Here is a 25,494-nt window from a genome sequence, read left to right on the forward strand (position 1 = left end):
GAAAAATAACAACACTTTGTCAGGACCATGAGGCGATCATTCCTACCAACTTTCAGTTCAATCGGCCCAGCAGAACTTGACTTTAAGTTTGAAATGTAAAATGTTAACGGACGACGGACGAAAACGGATAGCAATAGGTCACTTGAGCTAAAGCTCAGGTGACCTAATAAAATGTAATTCATTGAATTATTTTATTTATATTTTTTTCAGAATGTCAGACTTATCATACATGGTGAAAAGTCTGGGTTTTTTTTCTCTCTCTGTTGACATGAGGGCTATGGCCTCGTACATTTTAACTATGCTCCTTTATCAGGAATTTAACAAAATCCTTCATGGAAATTCATTATAAAAGTTGGCATTTGATTTTTTTCCAACATCTACATCAAACCTACATCAAACCTACATCAAACCTTCATCTACATCAAATCTACATCAAACCTACATCAAATCTACATCAAATCTACATCAAACCTACATCTACATCAAATCTACATCATCTACATCAAATCTACATCATATACATCAAACCTACATCAAATCTACATCATATACATCAAACCTTCATCTACATCAAATCTACATCAAACCTACATCTACATCAAATCTACATCATCTACATCAAATCTACATCATATACATCAAACCTACATCATCTACATCAAATCTACATCAAATCTTCATCAAACCTACATCAAATCTAAAGATTCAATGAAAATGGCTTGCCACTGGTAAATTGTTATACTTAAACACTGCCAATTGTTTAAAGGAAAACGCCTTGGGCTTGTATGTAATTATATATATATATATCACCATGTTAGGAAAGAAAATATCATGGAAGGTTCTACCAGCTGACTTGAAAGATGGAACCTACAAGTACGTAGGTGTATAATATATATATAGCTAGCCCTGTATCAGCATTACAGTATCCATTGGTACTGTAAATGTGACACATGATCTTTATTCCTTGTCATGTTATAAGTTGTTGCCATGCCAACATAAAGAGCTTTATTTATACAAACCTTAAAAAAGTACATTGATATTTATATGATGAATTCTTTTTGCTTTTCTAAATTAGATTTTAAACCCTATCTTCTCAAGGCACAGTAATATCTAAGTAAACAAGGAGATAAAGAAGATAAAATCATTTGTTTCACAATGTTTAGCTTCTAAATCTACACTTTATCATAATTTTCCTTGTTAAATCAGTTTCATGCTGACTAAATCATAATTTTATAACAAAGAAACAAATACAGTATTGAAAGCTCTCAGAAAGAATTCTAATGAAATAGTATAAAAGAGATTTATTACCATTTGTTTGTACATGACCAAGCTTACCAAACTGTATCAAAATATATCTCTGTGTCAATAACGATACTGACCTATGTACCCAGCCAGCTACTTAAAAACAAGGAAATCGTCAAAATCATGAGATCATGTGTAGACGGGATACTGACTCAGCTCGTCGCATTCCCTGTTTTATCATAACTGCCTATTACATTAGATAGGAATGAAACAATTAGATAACCTGCCTCTTCATCGTGTCTGGTGTTGGGTGAAATTCAACTCATTTCCTGATCTAGAGGAGACAACTCTTACAAGTCATTGGTATTTATTTCTCCCCTCAGTCAAAGGGAAATAATCCAGACATTCTACAACACATCGTATGGGCAAATCAATCTATAGTCAAGAGTTACTCCCCTTGTTACACAATGATGTATAAGTCCTCAGGAGAAAGGCCAGAATAAGGGCTTAATGATATTGGTGCATCATGCATAGGTTTTTTTAACTGAATCTGTGATTCTTAATTGGAAACTTTTTAAGGTGTTAGAATTAATTTTTCACATGGATTATTTATGAAAATAAAAGAGTAACATGGTTTTTTTTATGATTTTTGTATATATTTTTTTTGGTGAAAATAAGTGACATTTGTCTGATTTGTCATTACAACAAAATGTACCATTTAAGTCATTCACCCCTGAAGACACATTTGAACTCATCCAATTCAGAGATTGGATGAATAGTTCATTATGACAACACAACTACTTGGCAGTAAACTATATGAACAATATGTAAGGAAAAACACAAGATCTAACAGATCTAGCGTGAGATATCTAGATCTGGATGTGGTGCATCCAGTGCACTATTTGGGTTATCAGCATGTCGTTTGCCTAGAATTCACAATACACAATCAGACAGCGTATCACACAAACTATCCAATGACATGGAATGGCGCTAAGACCCAATAATTTTCCAAAGTCTCTGTACACATTTTGGCATTCCCTGCGTTGACTTGTTTGCATCTAGGGTTAACGCTGAAATTGATATACATCTCTCTGCTCACCGATCCAACAGCAGTGACTCTGGACGCATTCACCAAGTCATGGACTAACCGTAATCTTTATTATACTTTTCCTCCTTTCAGCATCATCAGCCAAATCCTAGAGAAAGTTGTGGAGGAGGGGACAACAGAAAAGATACTATTAGCACCACAATGTACGACCCAGATCTGGTTTCGGACGTGGCTACACTTCCCAGCAGAGGACAAATTTCAGAGTTAGCCAACAAACCTGACACCTGCAATCACCCAATTCTGAATCAAAGACTGATTTGCATGCAAGTTATCCAAGGAATTTAGAAGGAATCTTCTAACATTTTCATCTAAGCTTAGCATGAATTAAATCTACTCAAAACAATATGGGGTCCATCTCCGCAGATGGATGTCATTTTGTGGTGGTTGACAAAAGTGATCCGTTTCATCCATCTTTAAAGATATATCACATTTACTCCAGGGCATGTTCAATAACATCTTAGTTATAGTTCCATTAATACTGCTAAGTCCTGTGTCAGTGTAGTAGGGTACAATTTTGTAGACCGTTTATTGTATTTTTAATAGAAGTGTGCAAGTTCCGGTCCGGTGTTTTGTGACGCAAGTGTATGTCTTATTTTATTATGTATTATAAACCGGTTCTTTGCTATGTCAAAGGGCGAATCTATTTTTATCTGAATGCCCAGTGGGCATTGCGCAAGGCGCGCGGTAAATTCACACACCTGTGGACTTTGTATGATGATGGTTGGGTTTTATTGAGAGAGGCCATTTTCATCCTTTGTACTTGGAAATTATTGTAAGTACTGATCATGTTGTACATTAACTATATTGTAAATAAGTATCTTTTAGGATTATTGTAATTGTATCATCTGGTAAAGATCGATGTTGAATTATATTTAGTAGGCTCTCTGTTGAATTGTGAGTGAATCGATCTTTTGTAATTTGAATTTCATGTTGTTTGGAGTTCACGTTTATCTTTTACATTATTCAGAAGAGGTGTGTTGAGATATATTTCATTCATTATAATTGTTTTCTAAATTCTGGTGAAAGTTAACTTTTGTTATCTTTGCTAATTATTTAACATAATTTGTAGATCCTACGTTTCGTTCTGTGGCCTGGTATACCGTCATCCACGGGTTGTGTCCCTTAAGCCCTCTTCCCTTTTTGAAGAGGTAGGTTGTTGCTTTAATGTATAAATTTGTGTATTTAGTGTAACTTACAGTATTTGTAATTTTGTGCATTTCTTATAAACATAAGTGCTGTAATTGAGTCAATTTCAATGCGACAACGTGATATGTATATATATGGTATTACTAACTAACAGAGTGAATTATGTATTGTAATTCATAGCGTACAGCACTTTGTCAGAACTAGTGGGAAATCAAAACATTACAAAAGGCAACATTGTTAACCCTTTCACCCCTATGCAACTTTAGTAGACTGTACCATGCATGGATCTGGATGAGTCCATTATGGTCTACAGTGGTGAAAGGGTTAAACGGTTAACTCTCGTATGTTGGATGTGTTTTGGGTATTAGATAACCTTGAAACTTCTGTACATACTATATTGTTTCCTTTAAAGCAATTCTTACCGGCCAACGATGTCAGAATATCCACATGTGTGATATTCGAAACACCATGGTCAACTCAGATTATGCTACACTTGTGGTTACAGACTTGTTAAAACAGTCCAAACCAGGGCTTCACCTGGACCCTATTAGACGCAGCATTCCCGCGGGACCACAGACTGTGCGTAACGTAGACTTTGTTGAAATACCAAAAGTGTGTTTGGGAGATACGAAACAGTCACACTGTTCCTAGCAATAAATACACCAAATAATCCAGTTTGTAAACAGGCATTATCATGTTGGATCAAAACCGTACTCAAACTGTCAAGGGTTGTTGTGTCCGTATGTTAACCACACAGCACCAGAGAAGTGGATCTGTTTCAGCAGCTAAAACAGCCAGTGTATCAGTACAGGTCATTATGAAGACAGCAAGGTGGAAAGAAGTGACCATGTGTTCTAGAAGTTATATAAAAACAAAAAACTTAGCTTGCCAACAGATGCTGCTGTTTTAAGTGTTAGCAATGCAATTCTCCAACAACACACAGCCAGTAGATCATACTGTATATATATATGTTTGAAATAGATTAAATGTAGTTTGATTAATTATGATTTGGGCTGATTTCCTGCTCTTATGCCAATAATTTAATTTTGTAACACAAATCTCATCTCTGAAATCTCATTTGAACCCGAAGTAGGTTAAGTTCATGGAATTGCAAATTAAGTGAGGTTTTTTTCTAAAATGATATTAAATATAATTTCATGAACTAATTTCTACTAAGGGTTCAATTGCCGAACTCTGATTACTAAATCATGTAATCTCTGATGTCATCTCAATTGAACATTAAGTAGAAATTCATGGAATTTATCTCAAATTTGGCATCTGTAAGAAAGCTCATTTAATTTCCAATTATTTATTGCTTAAAATGTTTTTTGAAGACATATAGTTACATATAATATGTTGTATAAAAGACACTGTTCACCTGTCATTTCACAAGGACAACTCCATGTTTGATGTACATGTGGCCAATCATGTTGTGCTGTCAAATTCTCTTTGACAAATGACATGTTGGACGTTTATTTACAATGTCTATGGTTAAAGAGAATGGTGATTTGAACTGTTTTTAAGTTATAACCAAGAATCACATTCCCTTGGAAAAATAATGAATGAATTCATCTACTGATGCCAAGTAATTGTATAGGGTTGGAATCTCCACCCTTTCCATGTTACAACACTGGGACTAAGTCCCAAGCTTAGGGGCATTGACAGGCCAGACCAATTCTGACCGCATTGACAGGCCAGACCAATTCTGACCGCATTGACAGGCCACACCAATTCTGACCGCATGATTGTGTTTGTTTCATATATATATGGGATAGAAATATCAGCAATCTCCAAAATGGGACTAAGGGACTAAGTTCCCAAGGACAGGGCTTGACTCCTGGACCAATCCTGGTAGAAGCATCTTCATGCTCAGCAATAAGATAATTTTATAGAATTGAGATCTCAACTATTTCCATTGTAAACGTAGAGAAAACAGAACTTACTACCAATCAGGATAGATTACATGTACAGGTACAATTACACCCCCGTAAAACCCCATCCCAGTACACACATTAAGGGTATGTACCCCGTAAAACCCCATCACAGTACACACATTAAGGGTATGAGCCCCGTAAAGCCCCAACCCAGTACACACATTAAGGGTATGAGCCCCGTAAAGCCCCAACCCAGTACACACATTACGGGTATGTACCCCGTAAAACCCCATCCCAGTACACACATTAAGGGTAAACGTAGAGAAAACAGAACTTACTCGTGACACAATTAACATACTGGTATTCCTGTGTTTAAAACACCAATATAGGGCAATAGACTCATCTTAAGTGGCAGCCATCTTTAGTGAGGCCATTTTTAGAGCGGTTTAGACAAACAAGGCTACTCAGCAAAATCATTCGGACCCAATGGTGCTACAGTGGCTGTCATGCACAACTGTCAGGAATCCGTAGATGGAAAACTGATTCCATTTTCTGCGAACGCTATATCCATTCAAAAACACCAAAACTGTTTACAGAAATTATTATTAGTTAGATATATAACTAACGGGGAGGATTATTCTGTTGATAAAATTGTTTTTGTTAGCCGTTCTTAATACTTTTGCAAACAATTTGATATTTGCCATTTTATAAGTCGAATTGTTAATCCCTATATATATCTAGTCCTAATCTGTTACGTTATTAGGCGAATCGTTAATCCCTATATATCTAGTCCTAATCTGTTACGTGATTAGGCGAATCGTTAATCCCTATATATATCTAGTCCTAATCTGTTATGTTATTAGGCGAATCGTTAATCCCTATATATCTAGTCCTAATCTGTTACGTTATTAGGCGAATCGTTAATCCCTATATATATCTAGTCCTAATCTGTTATGTTATTAGGCGAATCGTTAATCCCTATATATATCTAGTCCTAATCTGTTATGTTATTAGGCGAATCGTTAATCCCTATATATATCTAGTCCTAATCTGTTATGTTATTAGGCGAATCGTTAATCCCTATATATATCTAGTCCTAATCTGTTATGTTATTAGGCGAATCGTTAATCCCTATATATATCTAGTCCTAATCTGTTATGTTATTAGGCGAATCGTTAATCCCTATATATATCTAGTCCTAATCTGTTATGTTATTAGGCGAATCGTTAATCCCTATATATATCTAGTCCTAATCTGTTATGTTATTAGGCGAATCGTTAATCCCTATATATATCTAGTCCTAATCTGTTATGTTATTAGGCGAATCGTTAATCCCTATATATATCTAGTCCTAATCTGTTATGTTATTAGGCGAATCGTTAATCCCTATATATATCTAGTCCTAATCTGTTATGTTATTAGGCGAATCGTTAATCCCTATATATATCTAGTCCTAATCTGTTATGTTATTAGGCGAATCGTTAATCCCTATATATATCTAGTCCTAATCTGTTATGTTATTAGGCGAATCGTTAATCCCTATATATATCTAGTCCTAATCTGTTATGTTATTAGGCGAATCGTTAATCCCTATATATATCTAGTCCTAATCTGTTATGTTATTAGGCGAATCGTTAATCCCTATATATATCTAGTCCTAATCTGTTATGTTATTAGGCGAATCGTTAATCCCTATATATATCTAGTCCTAATCTGTTATGTTATTAGGCGAATCGTTAATCCCTATATATATCTAGTCCTAATCTGTTATGTTATTAGGCGAATCGTTAATCCCTATATATATCTAGTCCTAATCTGTTATGTTATTAGGCGAATCGTTAATCCCTATATATATCTAGTCCTAATCTGTTATGTTATTAGGCGAATCGTTAATCCCTATATATATCTAGTCCTAATCTGTTATGTTATTAGGCGAATCGTTAATCCCTATATATATCTAGTCCTAATCTGTTATGTTATTAGGCGAATCGTTAATCCCTATATATATCTAGTCCTAATCTGTTATGTTATTAGGCGAATCGTTAATCCCTATATATATCTAGTCCTAATCTGTTATGTTATTAGGCGAATCGTTAATCCCTATATATATCTAGTCCTAATCTGTTATGTTATTAGGCGAATCGTTAATCCCTATATATATCTAGTCCTAATCTGTTATGTTATTAGGCGAATCGTTAATCCCTATATATATCTAGTCCTAATCTGTTATGTTATTAGGCGAATCGTTAATCCCTATATATATCTAGTCCTAATCTGTTATGTTATTAGGCGAATCGTTAATCCCTATATATATCTAGTCCTAATCTGTTATGTTATTAGGCGAATCGTTAATCCCTATATATATCTAGTCCTAATCTGTTATGTTATTAGGCGAATCGTTAATCCCTATATATATCTAGTCCTAATCTGTTATGTTATTAGGCGAATCGTTAATCCCTATATATATCTAGTCCTAATCTGTTATGTTATTAGGCGAATCGTTAATCCCTATATATATCTAGTCCTAATCTGTTATGTTATTAGGCGAATCGTTAATCCCTATATATATCTAGTCCTAATCTGTTATGTTATTAGGCGAATCGTTAATCCCTATATATATCTAGTCCTAATCTGTTATGTTATTAGGCGAATCGTTAATCCCTATATATATCTAGTCCTAATCTGTTATGTTATTAGGCGAATCGTTAATCCCTATATATATCTAGTCCTAATCTGTTATGTTATTAGGCGAATCGTTAATCCCTATATATATCTAGTCCTAATCTGTTATGTTATTAGGCGAATCGTTAATCCCTATATATATCTAGTCCTAATCTGTTATGTTATTAGGCGAATCGTTAATCCCTATATATATCTAGTCCTAATCTGTTATGTTATTAGGCGAATCGTTAATCCCTATATATATCTAGTCCTAATCTGTTATGTTATTAGGCGAATCGTTAATCCCTATATATATCTAGTCCTAATCTGTTATGTTATTAGGCGAATCGTTAATCCCTATATATATCTAGTCCTAATCTGTTATGTTATTAGGCGAATCGTTAATCCCTATATATATCTAGTCCTAATCTGTTATGTTATTAGGCGAATCGTTAATCCCTATATATATCTAGTCCTAATCTGTTATGTTATTAGGCGAATCGTTAATCCCTATATATATCTAGTCCTAATCTGTTATGTTATTAGGCGAATCGTTAATCCCTATATATATCTAGTCCTAATCTGTTATGTTATTAGGCGAATCGTTAATCCCTATATATATCTAGTCCTAATCTGTTAAGTTAAAAACTGCCTCAGTGTAGTACGCATTTATTCATAAATATGATGTGGTAATTTCATTTGTGTTGTCCTGTGGTAATTCCCTTATGATGTATGTTTTATTCAAATAAGATTCTACATGGTATATACACACCAGGGCTTAATGTGCTGACCCCAAAAAGTATTTTTCACACCAAAAAATCTTCTTCTTTTTCCGGAGAGAGTTGATATAACAACTGAAATTTAAACCGAAGTTGAACTTAACTACTTTGTTATTAGCATTTTATAGTAAAGAAGTTAATAAAGCAATGTTTCCTTTAAAACCTTCGAACTGTTCATTATTAAGCATCTATCCTTATATTGTGAGAAATAAAATCCTACCTATTTAAGTCATGGGTCGGTCAATGCCAGACAGAGAATTTGTAAGTTAGCCTAGTATTCAGTTTTAACCTTGCCCCTCAGTCCAAATAGAGATCTGCTCCTCAGTTTTACATTTTTGCTGAGGACAAGAAGTTATCAAATCCACCCCCACCACCTTTTAGGACTTTTCCTATCAAACTTTGTACAAATCAGTTCTGCTGTTAAGAAGAAGCAGTAGTGTGAGTAAAATGTTAATAAACGGTGCGGGCCACAGATGCCAGTGTATCACATTGGCTCTTTGTACATAATAGGAACAGAAATTTTACCACTATAAATTATTATTATTACACTTCCTTATGAGAAAGAAACACAGTAATCCCTGTTTCCAAATCAAATCTACACCATTTAAATGATGATTTTACATGCCTAAATAGCCAGAATACTGACTCACTGTACATAAATTTGTGTTACTGACTTACTGTACATATATTTGTGTTAGTTTTTTTTTTTTAGGTTAATCACAGAAAGAAACCTCTTGCCTTCATGATGCAGGTGAGCTAAAAATATCACAGTACATAGATTTTCTGAAATACACCTTAGTACAAACATACTTGAAACAAAGAAGGAGCACTAACATATGTTATAGACCAATATATGGTATATACTTTCTAATGAAAATGATTGAACAACAATACTGACTGTCAATCAAATTAACACCATTTCAAAAGTCTAAACAAACAAATACCTACCCGCTGATTTTCTATTTGTCGGTATTCTTCTCAGTTGATCCAGAGGAAAAAGTAACACTTAAACCTTGATTTGGTAAGAAACTATAATATCCAATAGTACACATAGTTCCCTGAAATACACCTCTAGTACACAAATGGTTAAAATACACAGTACACAGCCTCTGCATCAGACCTATATTCTAATTGGTCAAAATGAAGATGCAGCAACCAATCGGTGAACAGAAACAACAAGGAAGTTGAATTCAGATTTGAATAGCCAGGACAGAAATCAATACGTGTATTGCTAATACAGTGGAGCGGTAAACAGCTGTAGGGGATGTATAATACAGCTCCCAGTCTGATGATCCATACAATCACACATCACTGACACATCAACCTCAACACTGTCATTCAAACACTTATAATTCAATAGATCTTCAATTAAAAATATATCTAAATCCCAGTAAGGACTAATGTTTAAATAATGTTTAAATACTGCCCCTTTTTTCCCCAAAATTTTATTTCAAATAACGAAGTATATCACCTTGTCTTGTTTGGTTTAACAATTAAACTACATAAATAATTAACTATAAATACACACTATGTAGCTAACTTATGAGTATGTATACATATTATAACGTATAAATTGGCTTAGATTGAGTATATTTTACAGTTGCCTCCCTTTACACATTATATGTCACAGTACTTAAAGCTGACAGTGCAAGTTAAAAGCTTTCAATTGAGATTGTTAAGTATTTTCTGACTTTGAGAAGTTCCAAAGTGCCTACATGTATCTAATCTGCCTGTAGTTTCTCAGAAAGCTCTGACATTTTAGTTTGTGCTTGGTAACGAGCCTGGGTCACCGTCTCCGTGGGTATAAAAACGCATTACCTGTCAAACTGGTAATCATTCTACAACTGACCGTCTGGTAATACAATACACCGCTCACTCTGATCGGCAACCGATATCCAAAATCAAACACACTTACTTGAAGACTTTGGTGTTACACTCCAACAAATGAAGCATATATCATTAGTATTCCATGTGCATAGAACCATACCCACACACGAATACTTCTTTATATTATGAACTCTTAATCTTTAGTGTAAGACGCTTAACTGGCAAAATGCATGCAAAACGCGACAGTCTAAGGTGTGAATTAAGTCAACACGTGTGAAATTGGATAACTGAACTATTCTCGTGAAAATAATTGGTATTAGTATTGTTTTCAAACAGGACGTTATTACTAGCAGGATAACTGACGGGAAGCCATCAGTGTTAGTGGTATGCTTATTTATTTCAGGGCTGGGGGGGGGGGGGGGGGGGGGAGTTAGACAGAGAAAATACATTAAAAGTGTTATATCTAAACACTATAAATTTGAAATCAATGAAGATGGTCAAGTGGTGAAGTTGATAGCACACCTACTTGCCTCATAAAAGTTTTGGGGTCACATGCCCAATCATATGGGTTTCTCCGGTACACCAGATTAAAGTTTAAGTTAATAATTGTATGCAGTATGATAAGTATTTGTGCATAGAGTTTAAAAAGTATTTAAAGCAAGATGAAAAACTAGCAACTTCATACAGACATGTTTCAGGTTGCTTGAAGAACGCTCGATGTACAAAAAGGGGACGATCTCAATAAAAATGACAGAAGGACCAGCATACAACTTCTCAATGTAGCTCATTACGATAAAGCAATTATTCAATTATAAATATATAGCTAAAGCCACTGTCTGGATCAGATTTAAGTGACTCCTTGAGGAATATCTTCAGAATTGACCAAGATCGTTGATTTGAAAAGTTCTGCCAGCCACAGCACGCTTCAGCATCAGGATCCCTTAAATTCTTTCCCCTTATGAAATTAAACAATCAATTCCAGTGAATATCAAACTATAGATTGAGAATCAATGACAATTAAAAGTCTGTATACAGTGTATATCTAGAAACAACGTCTGAAACTACTCTCTTTTAATATCTTTCTCATAAATTTGCGAGTGTATAACGGCAGTAGTAGTGCCTCTGTAATACTGAAATGGACCTGTACTGGCTCGCAACTCGCATCACCAGGCGACATTACTTACTGAAAAGGAAAGAAAGCTGAAAATAAAGGACATGCATAACTGGCCCTGATCATTGCTATAGTATCATATCAGGATTTCAAACAGAAGTATAACAGGAAGCCCTTTCGACAAATTGACCTTTATATCAAACTCTGCTCAGTCATCATCTGCATCGGGAATGGACTCTTTATTCCTAAAAGGAATTTCTATTTAGCTTACGAGTAACTGGGAAAAGTAATTGGGGGACAGCCAAGACACACTTTAAAAAGTTCACCAGAAATAAAAATGTCTATGTCTCTTTTGCAACTCAACTAATGCTACAACATGACATACTATCTTAAGTTCAACTATTTGTATGAAGACATCAGCCTTAATGTCTTATTATTGAAATGACTATGATAACCTTGCTATATGCAACATTTTAATAGTTAATCTACAAGTTCAATATATCCAAACTACATACCGGTATGTATATTTAATCTTTAATTTGGGTAGTCCAATGAAACCAATCATTGGGTTGAAATTTAGGGTGCCCTATAGCCTCTCTCAGGGGGCTTGTTGAACCTAATTATAAATTTATAAAATATACCTTGTCCACATGAAGATAACTGTGAGCTAATAATGATTTTTTTTTATATATATATATTCAAGTATTCCTTAAGTTAAATGAAATCAATAGATTATTGAAATGAAAGTGCCACACATCACTCCTGTGTAATTTAACAAAATTATTTCTTCCACTATTAATGTAGAAAATAATGTAACATAACATCTCTAAAAATACACTATGTGTGTAAGCAATTAATGTGAGAATATTTTATGAACATGGGAATACATTGATGATATGTTTGGTGAAGATCAAGTGATTTAGTTGCGAGACAGGATATTGTACCCCGTGTAGGCTTTCTAGAGGCTACTTTATGTTATCAAAATTTGTTTGGGAAACAATAAAGAAGGAAAATTAACCGGGAAATGTGTTGGGCTAAACCCCACCCGAAATCTTATTTAAACCCGCGGGATATTAGGTTCGATTATTAGCACTCGACCTTGTTCAGTCATGTTTTCATTAGGTGACCGACTTCCTACTACAGGGCTACTGTATCGATTGTTTACTTGTTGACAATGAACCAATAACAGTGATATGACCACTTCACTCAACCAATTTGTTTATTTTATTAAGATAGTGTTCGAGTTTGAAGTACTGATGGGCAATAAATACGGGAAATAACGGTATAACGTCTGTTACAAATTTCATAACACGGACACACGTGGGTCGTGTCTTTTGTCCGAGGACACGGTATGACAGAAGGCCAAGGGTGAAAATGTGTTTTTGACACAGATATGATACAGCCAATGGATTAGGAAGATATGTTTGTATTAGCCTATGTTAATGACTCCATAGTCATTATTGTACAAGTGATACACTTAAGATTCTGAAGTAGATGTGTAAAAACAGGAAGCGATCAAATAATTTCACCGTCCACTTCCTGGTTGCGAAGGTAACGGTAAAAGTATCCTGCGACCCGAATCTCGCGCATCGAGTGGTGACAACACATAGAGTGATACAATTCATACACATTAACACTTCTAATGGGTAAATAAAAGCAATTATCTACCTGCTTCAAGCAAAAGATCGAAGTTACTGCTCTTTGTAGATGTTGAACACGCTGCCATGTTGTTTGCAACAGATGAATGTCAAAGCATACGCGTAAGAAAATGTGACGAAACCGGAAACTAAATTGGAAAGAAGATATAGTGCTCTAGTGTATTGCATATACGTTTACTACTTGGTCGTGTAACTGTGTCACAACTGAATACTAAATATCTCATATTTATACATGTGACAGATCCGCGCTAAAATCTTATGTTTACGAAGTGCTGATAACAAATGTATTTTTACCTGGATTGCGGCGGATTGATCCACAGCTGAGTAATCAGTCCCTCGACCCAAAAACTTGAGAAACTGTATTCTCTCAGAGATAAGCAATAGACAGGTCTTATCAGTTCGGTCCTAAGACTTCATTTTACTCACCACACATCTATGAATTAATCCTGTACATGTCTTAAAGCTTTACACTAATTGTGAATTACTAAAATACCTGTTTTTTATTTATAGGTCTTGACAGCAGAGCTAAATTTAAGTTTAAAACTTATAAAATTTTGAAATATAGACCTAAAAAAATCAGTTTGATACTCTAAATTATGTGATATTAAAAAAGAATTTATGGTGTTCTTTAATTAGATTAAATAAATCAGATTAAAAAAATATATTAGAGAGCCCTCTACCTGATCCAGATTTTTATTTTAATTATGATTATCATAATTAAGATTTAGGTCCTTAAATATACTTTTACTGACCTTTATGATGGTGAATAATTATATTTTTTTTAATGTGCAATGTTATTAACTGTTTTAAGTTGGCAAATGACTCTCAACACACCAATTTTTTAGAACCAGGACTAAATTGAGGTCAACTGGATTGGAAATTTTGCCAATTAAACAAATAAAACATGGTGTTATTTACCCTATGATATAAAACATGGTGTTATTGTCCCTTTTATATAAAACATGGTTTTATTTACCCTATGATATAAAACATGGTTTTATTTACCCTATGATATAAAACATGCAGTTATTTACCCTATGATATAAAACATGCAGTTATTTACCCTATGATATAAAAAATGGTGTTATTTACCCTATGATATAAATCATGCTGTTATTTACCCTATGATATAAATCATGCTGTTATTTACCCTATGATAGAAAACATGCTGTTATTTACCCTATAATATAAAACATGCTGTTATTTACCATATGATATAAAACATGGTGTTATTTACACTATGATATAAAACATGCTGTTATTTACCCTATGATCTGAAACATTGTGTTATTTACCCTATGATATAAATCATGCTGTTATTTACCCTATGATATAAAAAATGGTGTTATTTACCCTATGATATAAAACATTGTGTTATTTACCCTATGATATAAATCATGCTGTTATTTACCCTATGATCTGAAACATTGTGTTATTTACCCTATGATATAAAAAATGGTGTTATTTACCCTATGATATAAAACATGCTGTTATTTCCCCCATGATATAAAACATGCTGTGATTTACCTTATGATATAAAACATGCTGTTATTTACACTATGATATAAAACATGGTGTTATTTATCCTATGATATAAAACATGCTGTTATTTCCCCCATGATATAAAACATGCTGTGATTTACCTTATGATATAAAACATGCTGTTATTTCCCCCATGATATAAAACATGCTGTGATTTACCTTATGATATAAAACATGCTGTTATTTACACTATGATATAAAACATGGTGTTATTTCCCCTATGATATAAAACATGCTGTTATTTACCCTATAATATAAAACATGCTGTTATTTACACTATGATATAAAACATGCTGTTATTTACCCTATGATAGAAAACATGCTGTTATTTACCCTATGATATAAAACATGCTGTTATTTACCCTATGATATAAAACTAGTATGAAATGTGATTATTATTACAGAGGCTCCTTATTTCTTTTCAAACATTTTTCTTATGATTTAAAATTAGGTTTATCACAATTTAATTTATGATATCATTATTTAATCAATTTATAATGAATACATTATAAGAATTGATGGCTGCTTTTCGAGGTGGTCATCTCCCGAGTCAGTGCCAGCTTAAATCAGAACTGTTTTCCCATTTCGTGTCATTGTAATAATGTGTTGCATAGGCAATTTCTATTTAACTTGAAGGATTTCTTCCTCAATTTGAAATTTTGAGAAACACTTTGTACTGTGACATACGATGGAAGTGTATTTTTTACAGTGGTCACACATAACTTAAACATACTGATTTCAAGTTTGAGCATATATAATGTGAACTATGAGTCAGATACTGTGAGACGATAAAACGTACGGGTCCATAGGTAATCGCTGAGGTGCGACAGCCGGGCAGTGTGAACAATCGATACACACGTCTGTCCTTTTGTTGTCTTATCGGCTGCAGAAACTACCTCACTACCCAGGGTATGGTTAGATTTATTGATCATTTAGGTATTAAATTGCTATAAAAAAACCTGTTACAGAGTATCAGAAATTATAAAGTAATAAATGACAAATTCCATTTCCAGTCTCATATGTATTTATGTTGACCAATTACCAATTTATTTTAAATAATTTAAGTTTAACCGAGAATAAATTCCGTTAGGTTACATTATTCAGGCATACAATATATTCAGGCATACAATATATTAGTTTGATTATTCCATATTTCAGCCGATAGTTTTGTAAAGAAGATAATAATTCAAAATTTTATCATTGAGTAGACCTCGTGTGGGAAGAGAATTTGTTCAATTTGGTGACATATACATTTTTTTTTTAAATATTTACTTTTTATTTGTTCCTGATTTTACCAATACTGGTATTTGCTCTTTAGTATTTTGATTTTTTTGTGTCATTTTGTATTACTTCTAACTTCTCATTACGATCACTCAGGATGGAGAAATCTACACAGTACATGATGTAGTGCGGAGCCCCAGGTCCAATGATTAAAACACATTCATTTTTCTTGCATATAAATCATTCTAAAATTGGTGAAAAGTTTCAATATATACATTTTCACACATATTAACTCATTCACCCCTGAAATTTCATAATGAGCTATTCCAACCTATCAATTGGAAGGGTTCAAATGTGTCTTCAGGGGTGAATGAGTTAAATCACACTTTTACATGGAACTGAAATATAAGACAACATGTAGATTTAACTCTAAATTCTATTCAGATCACAGGTCCTGGTCCATTCTTCTCATGGAAATGAAAGTTTCCCTTTTTCAGCTCAAATGCTCAGATGGGTTCTATACCATGTTTTCAAATGCAAATTAATCCAAAAAATACAATTATTGTATGACTAATTGTTGTAGACTTACAAAGTACATTTTTCCATACAAATTTGTAAATATAGTATGATCTGAAACATGAACACTTAATGTGAAAACATAGTTCGGTTTTACATCAGCTGTATAATGATCTTGTGCTACTTAATGAGGTTGATAGATCAATTTTACAAGTGTTGCATTGCTTATCTCCCTTTGACCATGTGCAAGAGAACATGTGTGTATGACTACTCCACTTACTGCTATTTTCACTACTATTAAAAGGATAAAGATCTCAATTATTCCACTTAGAATATCAAGTTTTAATGAATTTCTCTCCATTTATCTAACTGTTAACTTTTTTCTAATATTTTACCATTAATACCACCAAATGTGTCTCTTCAAATATTTTGCCACTATTTATATAAATGTCTTTCATTTGTATTTTTTTCAAATATTTCACTATAAATATTTTTAAAAACGATCTATCTACTCTAAACAAAATCTGTTTCTTTTACTTCGCAACTCGAGCAAATGTAACTTCTATCAGTCTGGGGTAATGTTACTATAAGATACACAGGGAAATATGCTTCTTACTACACTTGTCAAGCATTGTTAATCAAACAATTACCAAAGACAGGTTGTTGAATACTGATGAGGAAAGCAGATTATACGATACGTATGTTTGTTGTAGGTTGTGAATTAGAGATTAACTCTCCTTTAAAGTCTTTACGAATCTTTTCAATAAGATTCATCCGTTTGGAAATATGTGATATCAAAGTTTTAATTTTTACACAAACAATGTACGTATAACTCAGTCATTGCTTTACAAAGGGACCAGTAGGTCTTGAAATGTTGCAACACATTTAATACGTACATTGTTTGTGTAAAAAGTAAAACTTTGATATCACTTTATGAATCTTGTTTCACCAAATAATATTTTTACTGACAGTTACCTCCCTTGTAACTTAACAACTTTTCATGTTTTTGGTTCTGTTTGATTGTATTTTTATTACATAAATATTTCAAAAACGTTACCTGATAAGTTGTTTTTCCATCGTACACGTTTCTTTGTTTTCTTAGTACGCTCCACGAAGATGGCTTCATCTTCACTCTCCATTGATTCGGAATCAGACAGGATCCGTTCATTGGCCTCAATGTCAAAACGCCACTCTTCGTAGAACTTTCGACACTGAAACTCGGTGCTGTCAAGGAAGTAGGATTCATCGTCTGCCAAAGCTTGGAACTTACAGCCTGTGAGTTCGGATAAATTGCCAGGCTCCGGCAAGACTATCACAGAAGGGCCTTGGTCCTGTGAACAGAATACAATATTAAAATACATGGCAGATTTGGTTTTATCACATTACACACAGTCAGCTGCTAAAAACTTCACTTTTTCAGGAACTAGAAAACATCTGTTGGATATGAATGCCTACTTTACCTCTCAAGTCAATTAGTAGATGACAATGAATCTGTTGACAGCAGTGGTTGAGGTATAAAACAGGGACAAAACAAGTAGACTAATGTTGTTTTCTAGTGATGGAGGGACCTAGTGGGGTATGAACCTATTTTGTGATGAAAGGGAGGGACCTAGTAGGGTATGAACCTATTTTGTGATGAGAGGGAAGGACCTATTGAGGCATGAACCTATTTTGTGATGAGAGGGAGGGATCTTAGAGTGAGGTATGAACCTATTTTGTGATGAGAGGGGGGGACCTAGTGGGGTATGAACCTATTTTGTGATGAGAGGGGGGGACCTAGTGAGGTATGAACCTATTTTGTGATGAGAGGGGGGACCTAGTGGGGTATGAACCTATTTTGTGATGAGAGGGGGGGACCTAGTGAGGTATGAACCTATTTTGTGATGAAAGGGGTGGAATTTAGTGGGGTACGAACCTATTTTGTGATGCAAGGGAGGGAGGGAGGGCCTAGCCATCTGTTAATTGTTTTCTGGATAAATGGAAAGGCCCTTCCATAAAAGTTACCATAATAACACTGCAATAAACCCAGGTAGCAACAGTGAAATGAGGTATCAAAAGGTAGGAATGGGCTAATGTAAATACCCGGATAAAGGTTATATCTGAAAACAAGAGGCCCATGGGCCTTTATGGTCACCTGACATCCGATTCAAATTAGGACTGTCATCCAGGGACCAAATCATACTTTTTGTCGGTCCGAGTGACCTTGCAGCATCGTCCAATAATTTTTCCTTGTGAACACAATAACTTCAGTAAATATGAACCGATTTTGATGAAACTTTGTATGCAGCTTTGTATTAATGGGATTGGATGAGTTTGAATACCAGACCAATTTGACCATAACTTACATAGTTATTCCCCTTGGTAATTCTTTTATTGTTGGACCCTGTGAACACGATAACTGAAATAAATGGGTGTGACTCCAATTTTGACCCAAGGGGTCTGTTTTGAACAAACTTGGTAACTGTATGTCTTCTGTTCTTGGTTAAAAGAAACATGTAAAAGCGTAAATCAATGATTTATTAAATGTTAATAGCACCTTGTTAGTACCAAAAATGCGTCATGAATGAAAAAAAAGGTGTACCACATGAATTTACATCTATTCTTGTGTAATGTTAATCAACATCACAGGTACAAATAATAATATAATGACAAAGGGCAATAACTCTGCAGGTTACCGTCAAATAATTACCGGACAAAGTTTCATTGAACTCCGTCAACATTTATTCAAGTTATCGTGTTTACAAGGTCCAATAATAATATTATTACAAAGGGCAATAACTCTGTGAGTTACTGTCAAATAATTCCCAGTTTCGATCTCATCCGAGATCTTATTGATATAAGGCTACATACAGAGTTTCATCAAACTTGGTTGATATTTACTCAAGTTATCGTGAACACAAGGTCCAATACAAAATAGTGTAAAAATATTATTACAAACGGCAATAACTCTATAAGTTACTGTCGAATAATTCCCATTTTCCCACTCATCCGAGATCTTATTGATATAAGGCCGCATACAAAGTTTCATCAAACTTGGTTGAAAATTATTTATGTTATCATATTCACAAGGTCCAATAATAATATTATTACAAAGGGCAATAACTCTGTAAGTTACTGTCAAATAATTCCCATTTAGAGTCTGGGATCTTATTGATATATGGCTGCACACAAAGTTTCATCAAACTCGGTTAACATTTACTCAAGTTCTCGTGTTCACAAGGTCCAATAATAATATTATTACAAAGGGCAATAACTCTGTAAGTTACTGTCAAATAATTCCCATTTTCGAACTCGTCCGTGATCTTATTGATATATTGCTGCATACAACATTTACTAAAGTTATCGTGTTCACAAGGAAAAGTTAATGCACGACGCACAACGCACAACACACGATGGACAACGATGGACAACGATGGACAAATGCTATTACAATAGGTTACCATGACCTATGGTCAGGTAACCTAATTAGAGGCCCCCAAAAAGGATGGATCGGCTTACTATCAACATGGGCTTATTGCTGAATAAATACAGTAAAAACGAGACAGGTACAAGTTTGAAAGTTAAAGTTAAAATTTCAATAACAATTCCATGACTAGGTTGACATGCAGGTTTGTTATCATAAAATCTTGATTATTTTCGTGTAAATCCTGAAGACAATGGAGGTTAAGATCAAACAACAGTTGGACCCTACTATTGTTTGGAAAAATAAGAATAATAAGTTACCATTCTGATGAGGTCTGTGTCGCTCTCATCGTCCGAGATATGGAATGATGGGAAGTATCCATCCTCGCTGTCTGAGTCGGAGAGATGGAATTTTGAACTTCGGTTGAGATTTACATCAACAGCAGGCAAAATGTCTACCATCATCTGTGAAGACAAAAGTAAAAACTCCAATGAACATTTTAGACAGAAGTGGGGTTTTTTAACAAACAAAAAATTCAACAAATAAAAATAAATATAAACAAGAGACTCAAGGATTTCTTAGAAATAAATCCCCTTATCAAACAGACCCTCCTGTAAGATAATGTAAAACTTGTCAAGTACTTATTTAAAACCACTTGATGTATTCTCCCTTTATAGCTTTTAAACATGTACACATTTTTACCTCCTTGTCCGGGTCATATAAAAACTTATCAAAAAAAAAGATGTGTATGCATACCTCTTTACTTTAGATTGAATGTTTTTCTATTTATCTTAGAGTAAACTAATTACATTAAAATACAAGGTAAGTTTTATTTAGTATCTGGCATATAACATTCCTTCTTCAAAATGTTTTCATGATTATCTCCCTTTGACCATTATCATTGAGGTAATGAGCAGCCCTCATCTCTTCCGAAGTTGGTTGGTATTTGAAGTTATTTGGTATGTGGAGTTATTTGGTATGTGAAGTTGGTTGGTATGTGAAGTTATTTGGTATGTGAAGTTATTTGGTATGTGAAGTTGTTTGGTATGTGAAATTATTTGGTATGTGAAGTTATTTGGTATGTGAAGTTGGTTGGTATGTGAAATTATTTTATCATGTACAAAACCTGCCTTACAGTGTAATTACACACATTATCACAGGTCAGTTAAAAATCAAATTCTATAAAGTGTGGCCACAGAGACCTAATCATTTAGGTCTATTTGGGTGATTTACTGAATGGTATCGTGTGATTTCCACACCATCTTTATAACTTAATACACTCGAATTACACCATCAGGTAATACCAAATAACCCCATTATATAACACCATATCCCATTAACATATTAACATAGCACCATCATAAAACACTATCATATCAATTTGGGAAATATAAGATTAAATAGTGACACTTTACATCAGTATATAAAGCCAGACCAGCATTGTTTGCAAACTTGTTTGATATTAAGGTTGTGTCTGAACAAATCTACTTTAGAAAAGCTCAAACGTTTGGAAACAACCTTTCCTCAGACAAAGTTTGGTGCGTATTTAGAGAAATTAACAATTTTCCCACGCCACTTGCCAAAATGTGACAGATATGCACCATATCTGATCAAAATCTTTTCACATTATCATCTTTCATCATTGTTTGAAAATATTGCAAAAACAAAATCTACGGAGTTCATAAGGCTAACCTCTGTTTGTCCAATTATGGTATGATTTACAATATTGCCATCACAGGCAGTAAATATAACGAGACACACTGTGAATATAAAAGCCTGTATGGAGGATGGTAACAAACACAGTGCTCTGAGAGTCTCCTCTTGTACCATCAGTTTTGTTATGTAGATTTTGTACAAGTCCATGGGGTAATTAAACAGTATCCTGGGTGGATTTCAAACTGCTCTAACCTTCATCTGAATATGGATAAGACATCCCAGCACATTAGGAAGATCCTAATACCTTTCCAACACTGGTCCCACGCAATGGAACAGTACGTAAACCTGAGGCTTCCAGACCTTTGTATCCTTATGTCCTCCATGCTGGAAACACCTGTACACTCCACCAACACTGCAACGTTTTACACAGCTTGGATTTTTCTTTTTATTTCCAAAGGGTAAAGGAAATGATTTTCACACAAACAATTTTAAGTCTTTTTGTCTACTCCTGGACAATTGTGCAGCGTTACATACCCTTGATGTTGTACAGACTGTTGTAACATGACTGCCGAAGACGATTACATAATAAAATGAACCGTGCTTCTGGATCATACAAGCTTTTGAATTTGAAAAAACTGGTCGCCAGTATGCTTGCTTGCAAATTCCCATCCCTACAGAAAAACATTGACTTAAAGTGACCGTGACCTCAAGCCTTTATCAAGTTGCACCCCATACCTGCATCGGGTAAATCTATCTGTGAACAAGATGAGTCATCAGCATGTACATAGCTAAATCAACACCCAGAATATTTATTAACAAGAGGCCCATGGGCCTTAACGGTCACCTGAGTCTATAGTATTTATTTTTGTTGTTGAAATATGTACCAATTTGAGTAAAAAATAGTATAATGTTAACTTAACTTTGTCAGGACCATGAGCTGATCATTCCTAGACCAATTTTAAGTGAGATCGGCCTATTAGAACTTAGTAGCAAAATAGCGGCCATGGCAGCCAAATTGTATTTCTGATTGACCCGAAAAATAACAACACTTTGTCAGGACCATGATTCGATCATTCCTACAAAGTTTCAGTTCAATCGGCCAAGTAGATCTTTACTTTAAGTTTGAAATAGTTTACCAAAATGGCAGCTGTGGTGGCCATATTGGATTTCTGATCGACCTGAAAAATAACAACACTTTGTCAGGACCATGAGTCAATCATTCCTACAAAGTTTCAGTTCAATCGGCCTAGCAGAACTTGACTTTAAGTTTGAAATATGTTTTCAAAATGGTGGCCGTGGCGGCCATATTGGATTTATGATTGACCTGAAAAATAACAACACTTTGTCAGGACCATGAGTCGATCATTCCTACAAACTTTAAGTTCAATCGGTCCAGCAGAACTTGACTTTAAGTTTGAAATAGGTTTTCAAAATGGCGGCCGTGGTGGCCATATTGGATTTCTGATCGACCCAAAAAATAACAACACTTTGTCAGGACCATGAGGCGATCATTCCTACCAACTTTCAGTTCAATCGGTCCAGCAGAACTTGACTTTAAGTTTGAAATAGGTTTTCAAAATGGTGGCCGTGGCGGCCATATTGGATTTCTGATCGACCCGAAAAATAACAACACTTTGTCAGGACCATGAGGCGATCATTCCTACCAACTTTCAGTTCAATCGGCCCAGCAGAACTTGACTTTAAGTTTGAAATGTAAAATGTTAACGGACGACGACGGACGAAAACGGATAGCAATAGGTCACTTCAGCTAAAGCTCAGGTGACCTAAAATGGAACATCGAACTTCAATTCAGACCTATGAAAAGTTATTAAGTTTTATCTGGTAGTGTCATTATGAGTTGTACCGACAATAGTATGTACGCTATCTCTCCCCACACTCTGTATGTCAGCTATCTCTCCCCACACTCTGTATGTCAGGCTATCTCTCCCCACACTCTGTATGTCAGCTATCTCTCCCCACACTCTGTATGTCAGGCTATCTCTCCCCACACTCTGTATGTCAGCTTTCTCTCCCCACATTCTGTATGTCAGGATATCTCTCCCCACACTCTGTATGTCAGGCTATCTCTCTCCACACTCTGTATGTCAGCTATCTCTCCCCACTCTGTATGTCAGCTATCTCTCCACACACTCTGTATGTCAGGCTATCTCTCCCCAAACTCTGTATGTCAGGCTATCTCTCCCCACACTCTGTTGGTCAGGCTATCTCTCCCCACACTCTGTGTATGTCAGGCTATATCTCCCCACACTCTGTGTATGTCAGCTATCTCTCCCCACACTCTGTTGGTCAGGCTATCTCTCCCCACACTCTGTGTATGTCAGGCTATATCTCCCCATACTCTGTGTATGTCAGCTATCTCTCCACACACTCTGTGTGTCAGCTATCTTTCCACACACTCTGTATGTCAGCTATCTCTCCACACACTCTGTATGTCAGCTATCTCTCCCCACACTCTGTATGTCAGGCTATCTCTCCACACACTCTGTATGTCACCAGCTGTCAGGTGTTAAAGACAGGTGTTTAAAAACTGTCCCTTATAAACAGGATTTTTTAAAAAGAAGCTGTGCTTAATACAGTATACGGGCAAACTTTCCCTCCCTCAAACTTCGCCCTACAACAGTAAAACCAATATCTGTTTGGTGACATTTTTGACCTTCAAATTTTATAATTCTGCTATATACCTATGTTTGCTGTAATGACAAATTAAACCTCCATCGCCCGCATTATGGACAACAAAGAAGGCGAAAAGTTACTTTTTTAGAGACATACAAAACAAACATGCTTTATATTAATACAGGCGTGCTCTTATTATACAGGTATTTCTTCTAAACTGGAGATCTTTTACACAATGGTCTCTGTGTAATAGAAGTGTATCACAGACGGGTATTGTTGAAAACGGACTGTACTTATTGTTACATGCCTATCAGTCACTTTCATTGATATGTTAACTTTTACAGTTGTGTGATAAATGTTTCCTATATATATATAGACAGGAATAGAAGTCCTTTCTAGACAGGTAGGGCATGTCATTTATAGACAGGAATAGAAGTCCTTTCTATACAGGAAGGGCATGTCATTTATAGACAGGTATAGAAGTCAATATATGTAAGTATCACGCCACCAATATATGTAGGTATCTATGTAGGTATCACACCACCAATATATGTAGGTATCACACCACCAATATTACAGTGTTTATGGATAAATCTCTCAGTTTGATGTACCCCAAACAACACCAGGGTCAAATTAGACCCAGGCTGATTCTGTTTACTGATAACCATGTTTGAGAGTCTTATATGGCCTGATAAATCAATACCTCTATACCACAAATGTTGACCGACTTCAGCGGAGCAGTCAGTTTCTATTTATAGAACTCAGGTATGTTATACGATATAATATGTAAACAAGGTCAGTGTACACACACCAATGATTTATCAAAACATATGATTGTAACATCAATCACAAGAACTAGAAAGTCACTGCTGCTGGGACAGCTGGCTGTTAACAGCCTCTATAACTGTATCTTATAGTTAACAGCCTCTATAACTGTATCTTATAGTTAACAGCCTCTATAACTGTATCTTATAGTTGACAGCCTCTATAACTGTATCTTTTAGTTGACAGCCTCTAAAACTGTATCTTATAGTTAACAGCCTCTATAACTGTATCTTATAGTTAACAGCCTCTATAACTGTATCTTATAGTTAACAGCCTCTATAACTGTATCTT

General features: G+C 34.8%; 1 protein-coding gene across 5 annotated transcripts in view; it reads right to left on the reverse strand.

Annotated features, from left to right (window-relative positions):
* Positions 1–25,494, reverse strand: part of LOC110449677 (ETS-related transcription factor Elf-4-like) — a 169,405-nt gene that overhangs the window by 69,936 nt on the left and 73,975 nt on the right. For 4 of the 5 annotated variants that reach the window (XM_021496693.1, XM_021496690.1, XM_021496691.1 and 1 more), the window contains exons 2-3: positions 20,409–20,552; positions 17,743–18,016 (exon numbers count right to left, since the gene is read on the reverse strand). In XM_021496693.1, the coding sequence (XP_021352368.1) occupies positions 17,743–18,016; positions 20,409–20,552 (418 nt within the window). Of the gene's footprint in view, positions 1–17,742; positions 18,017–20,408; positions 20,553–21,996; positions 22,193–25,494 lie in introns of those variants that run through there. The other variant, XM_021496692.1, reaches the window with a different exon arrangement.

This window comes from Mizuhopecten yessoensis, unplaced genomic scaffold, assembly GCF_002113885.1.
Source record: "Mizuhopecten yessoensis strain PY_sf001 unplaced genomic scaffold, ASM211388v2 scaffold4783, whole genome shotgun sequence".
In the NCBI taxonomy this organism is placed as follows: domain Eukaryota; kingdom Metazoa; phylum Mollusca; class Bivalvia; order Pectinida; family Pectinidae; genus Mizuhopecten; species Mizuhopecten yessoensis.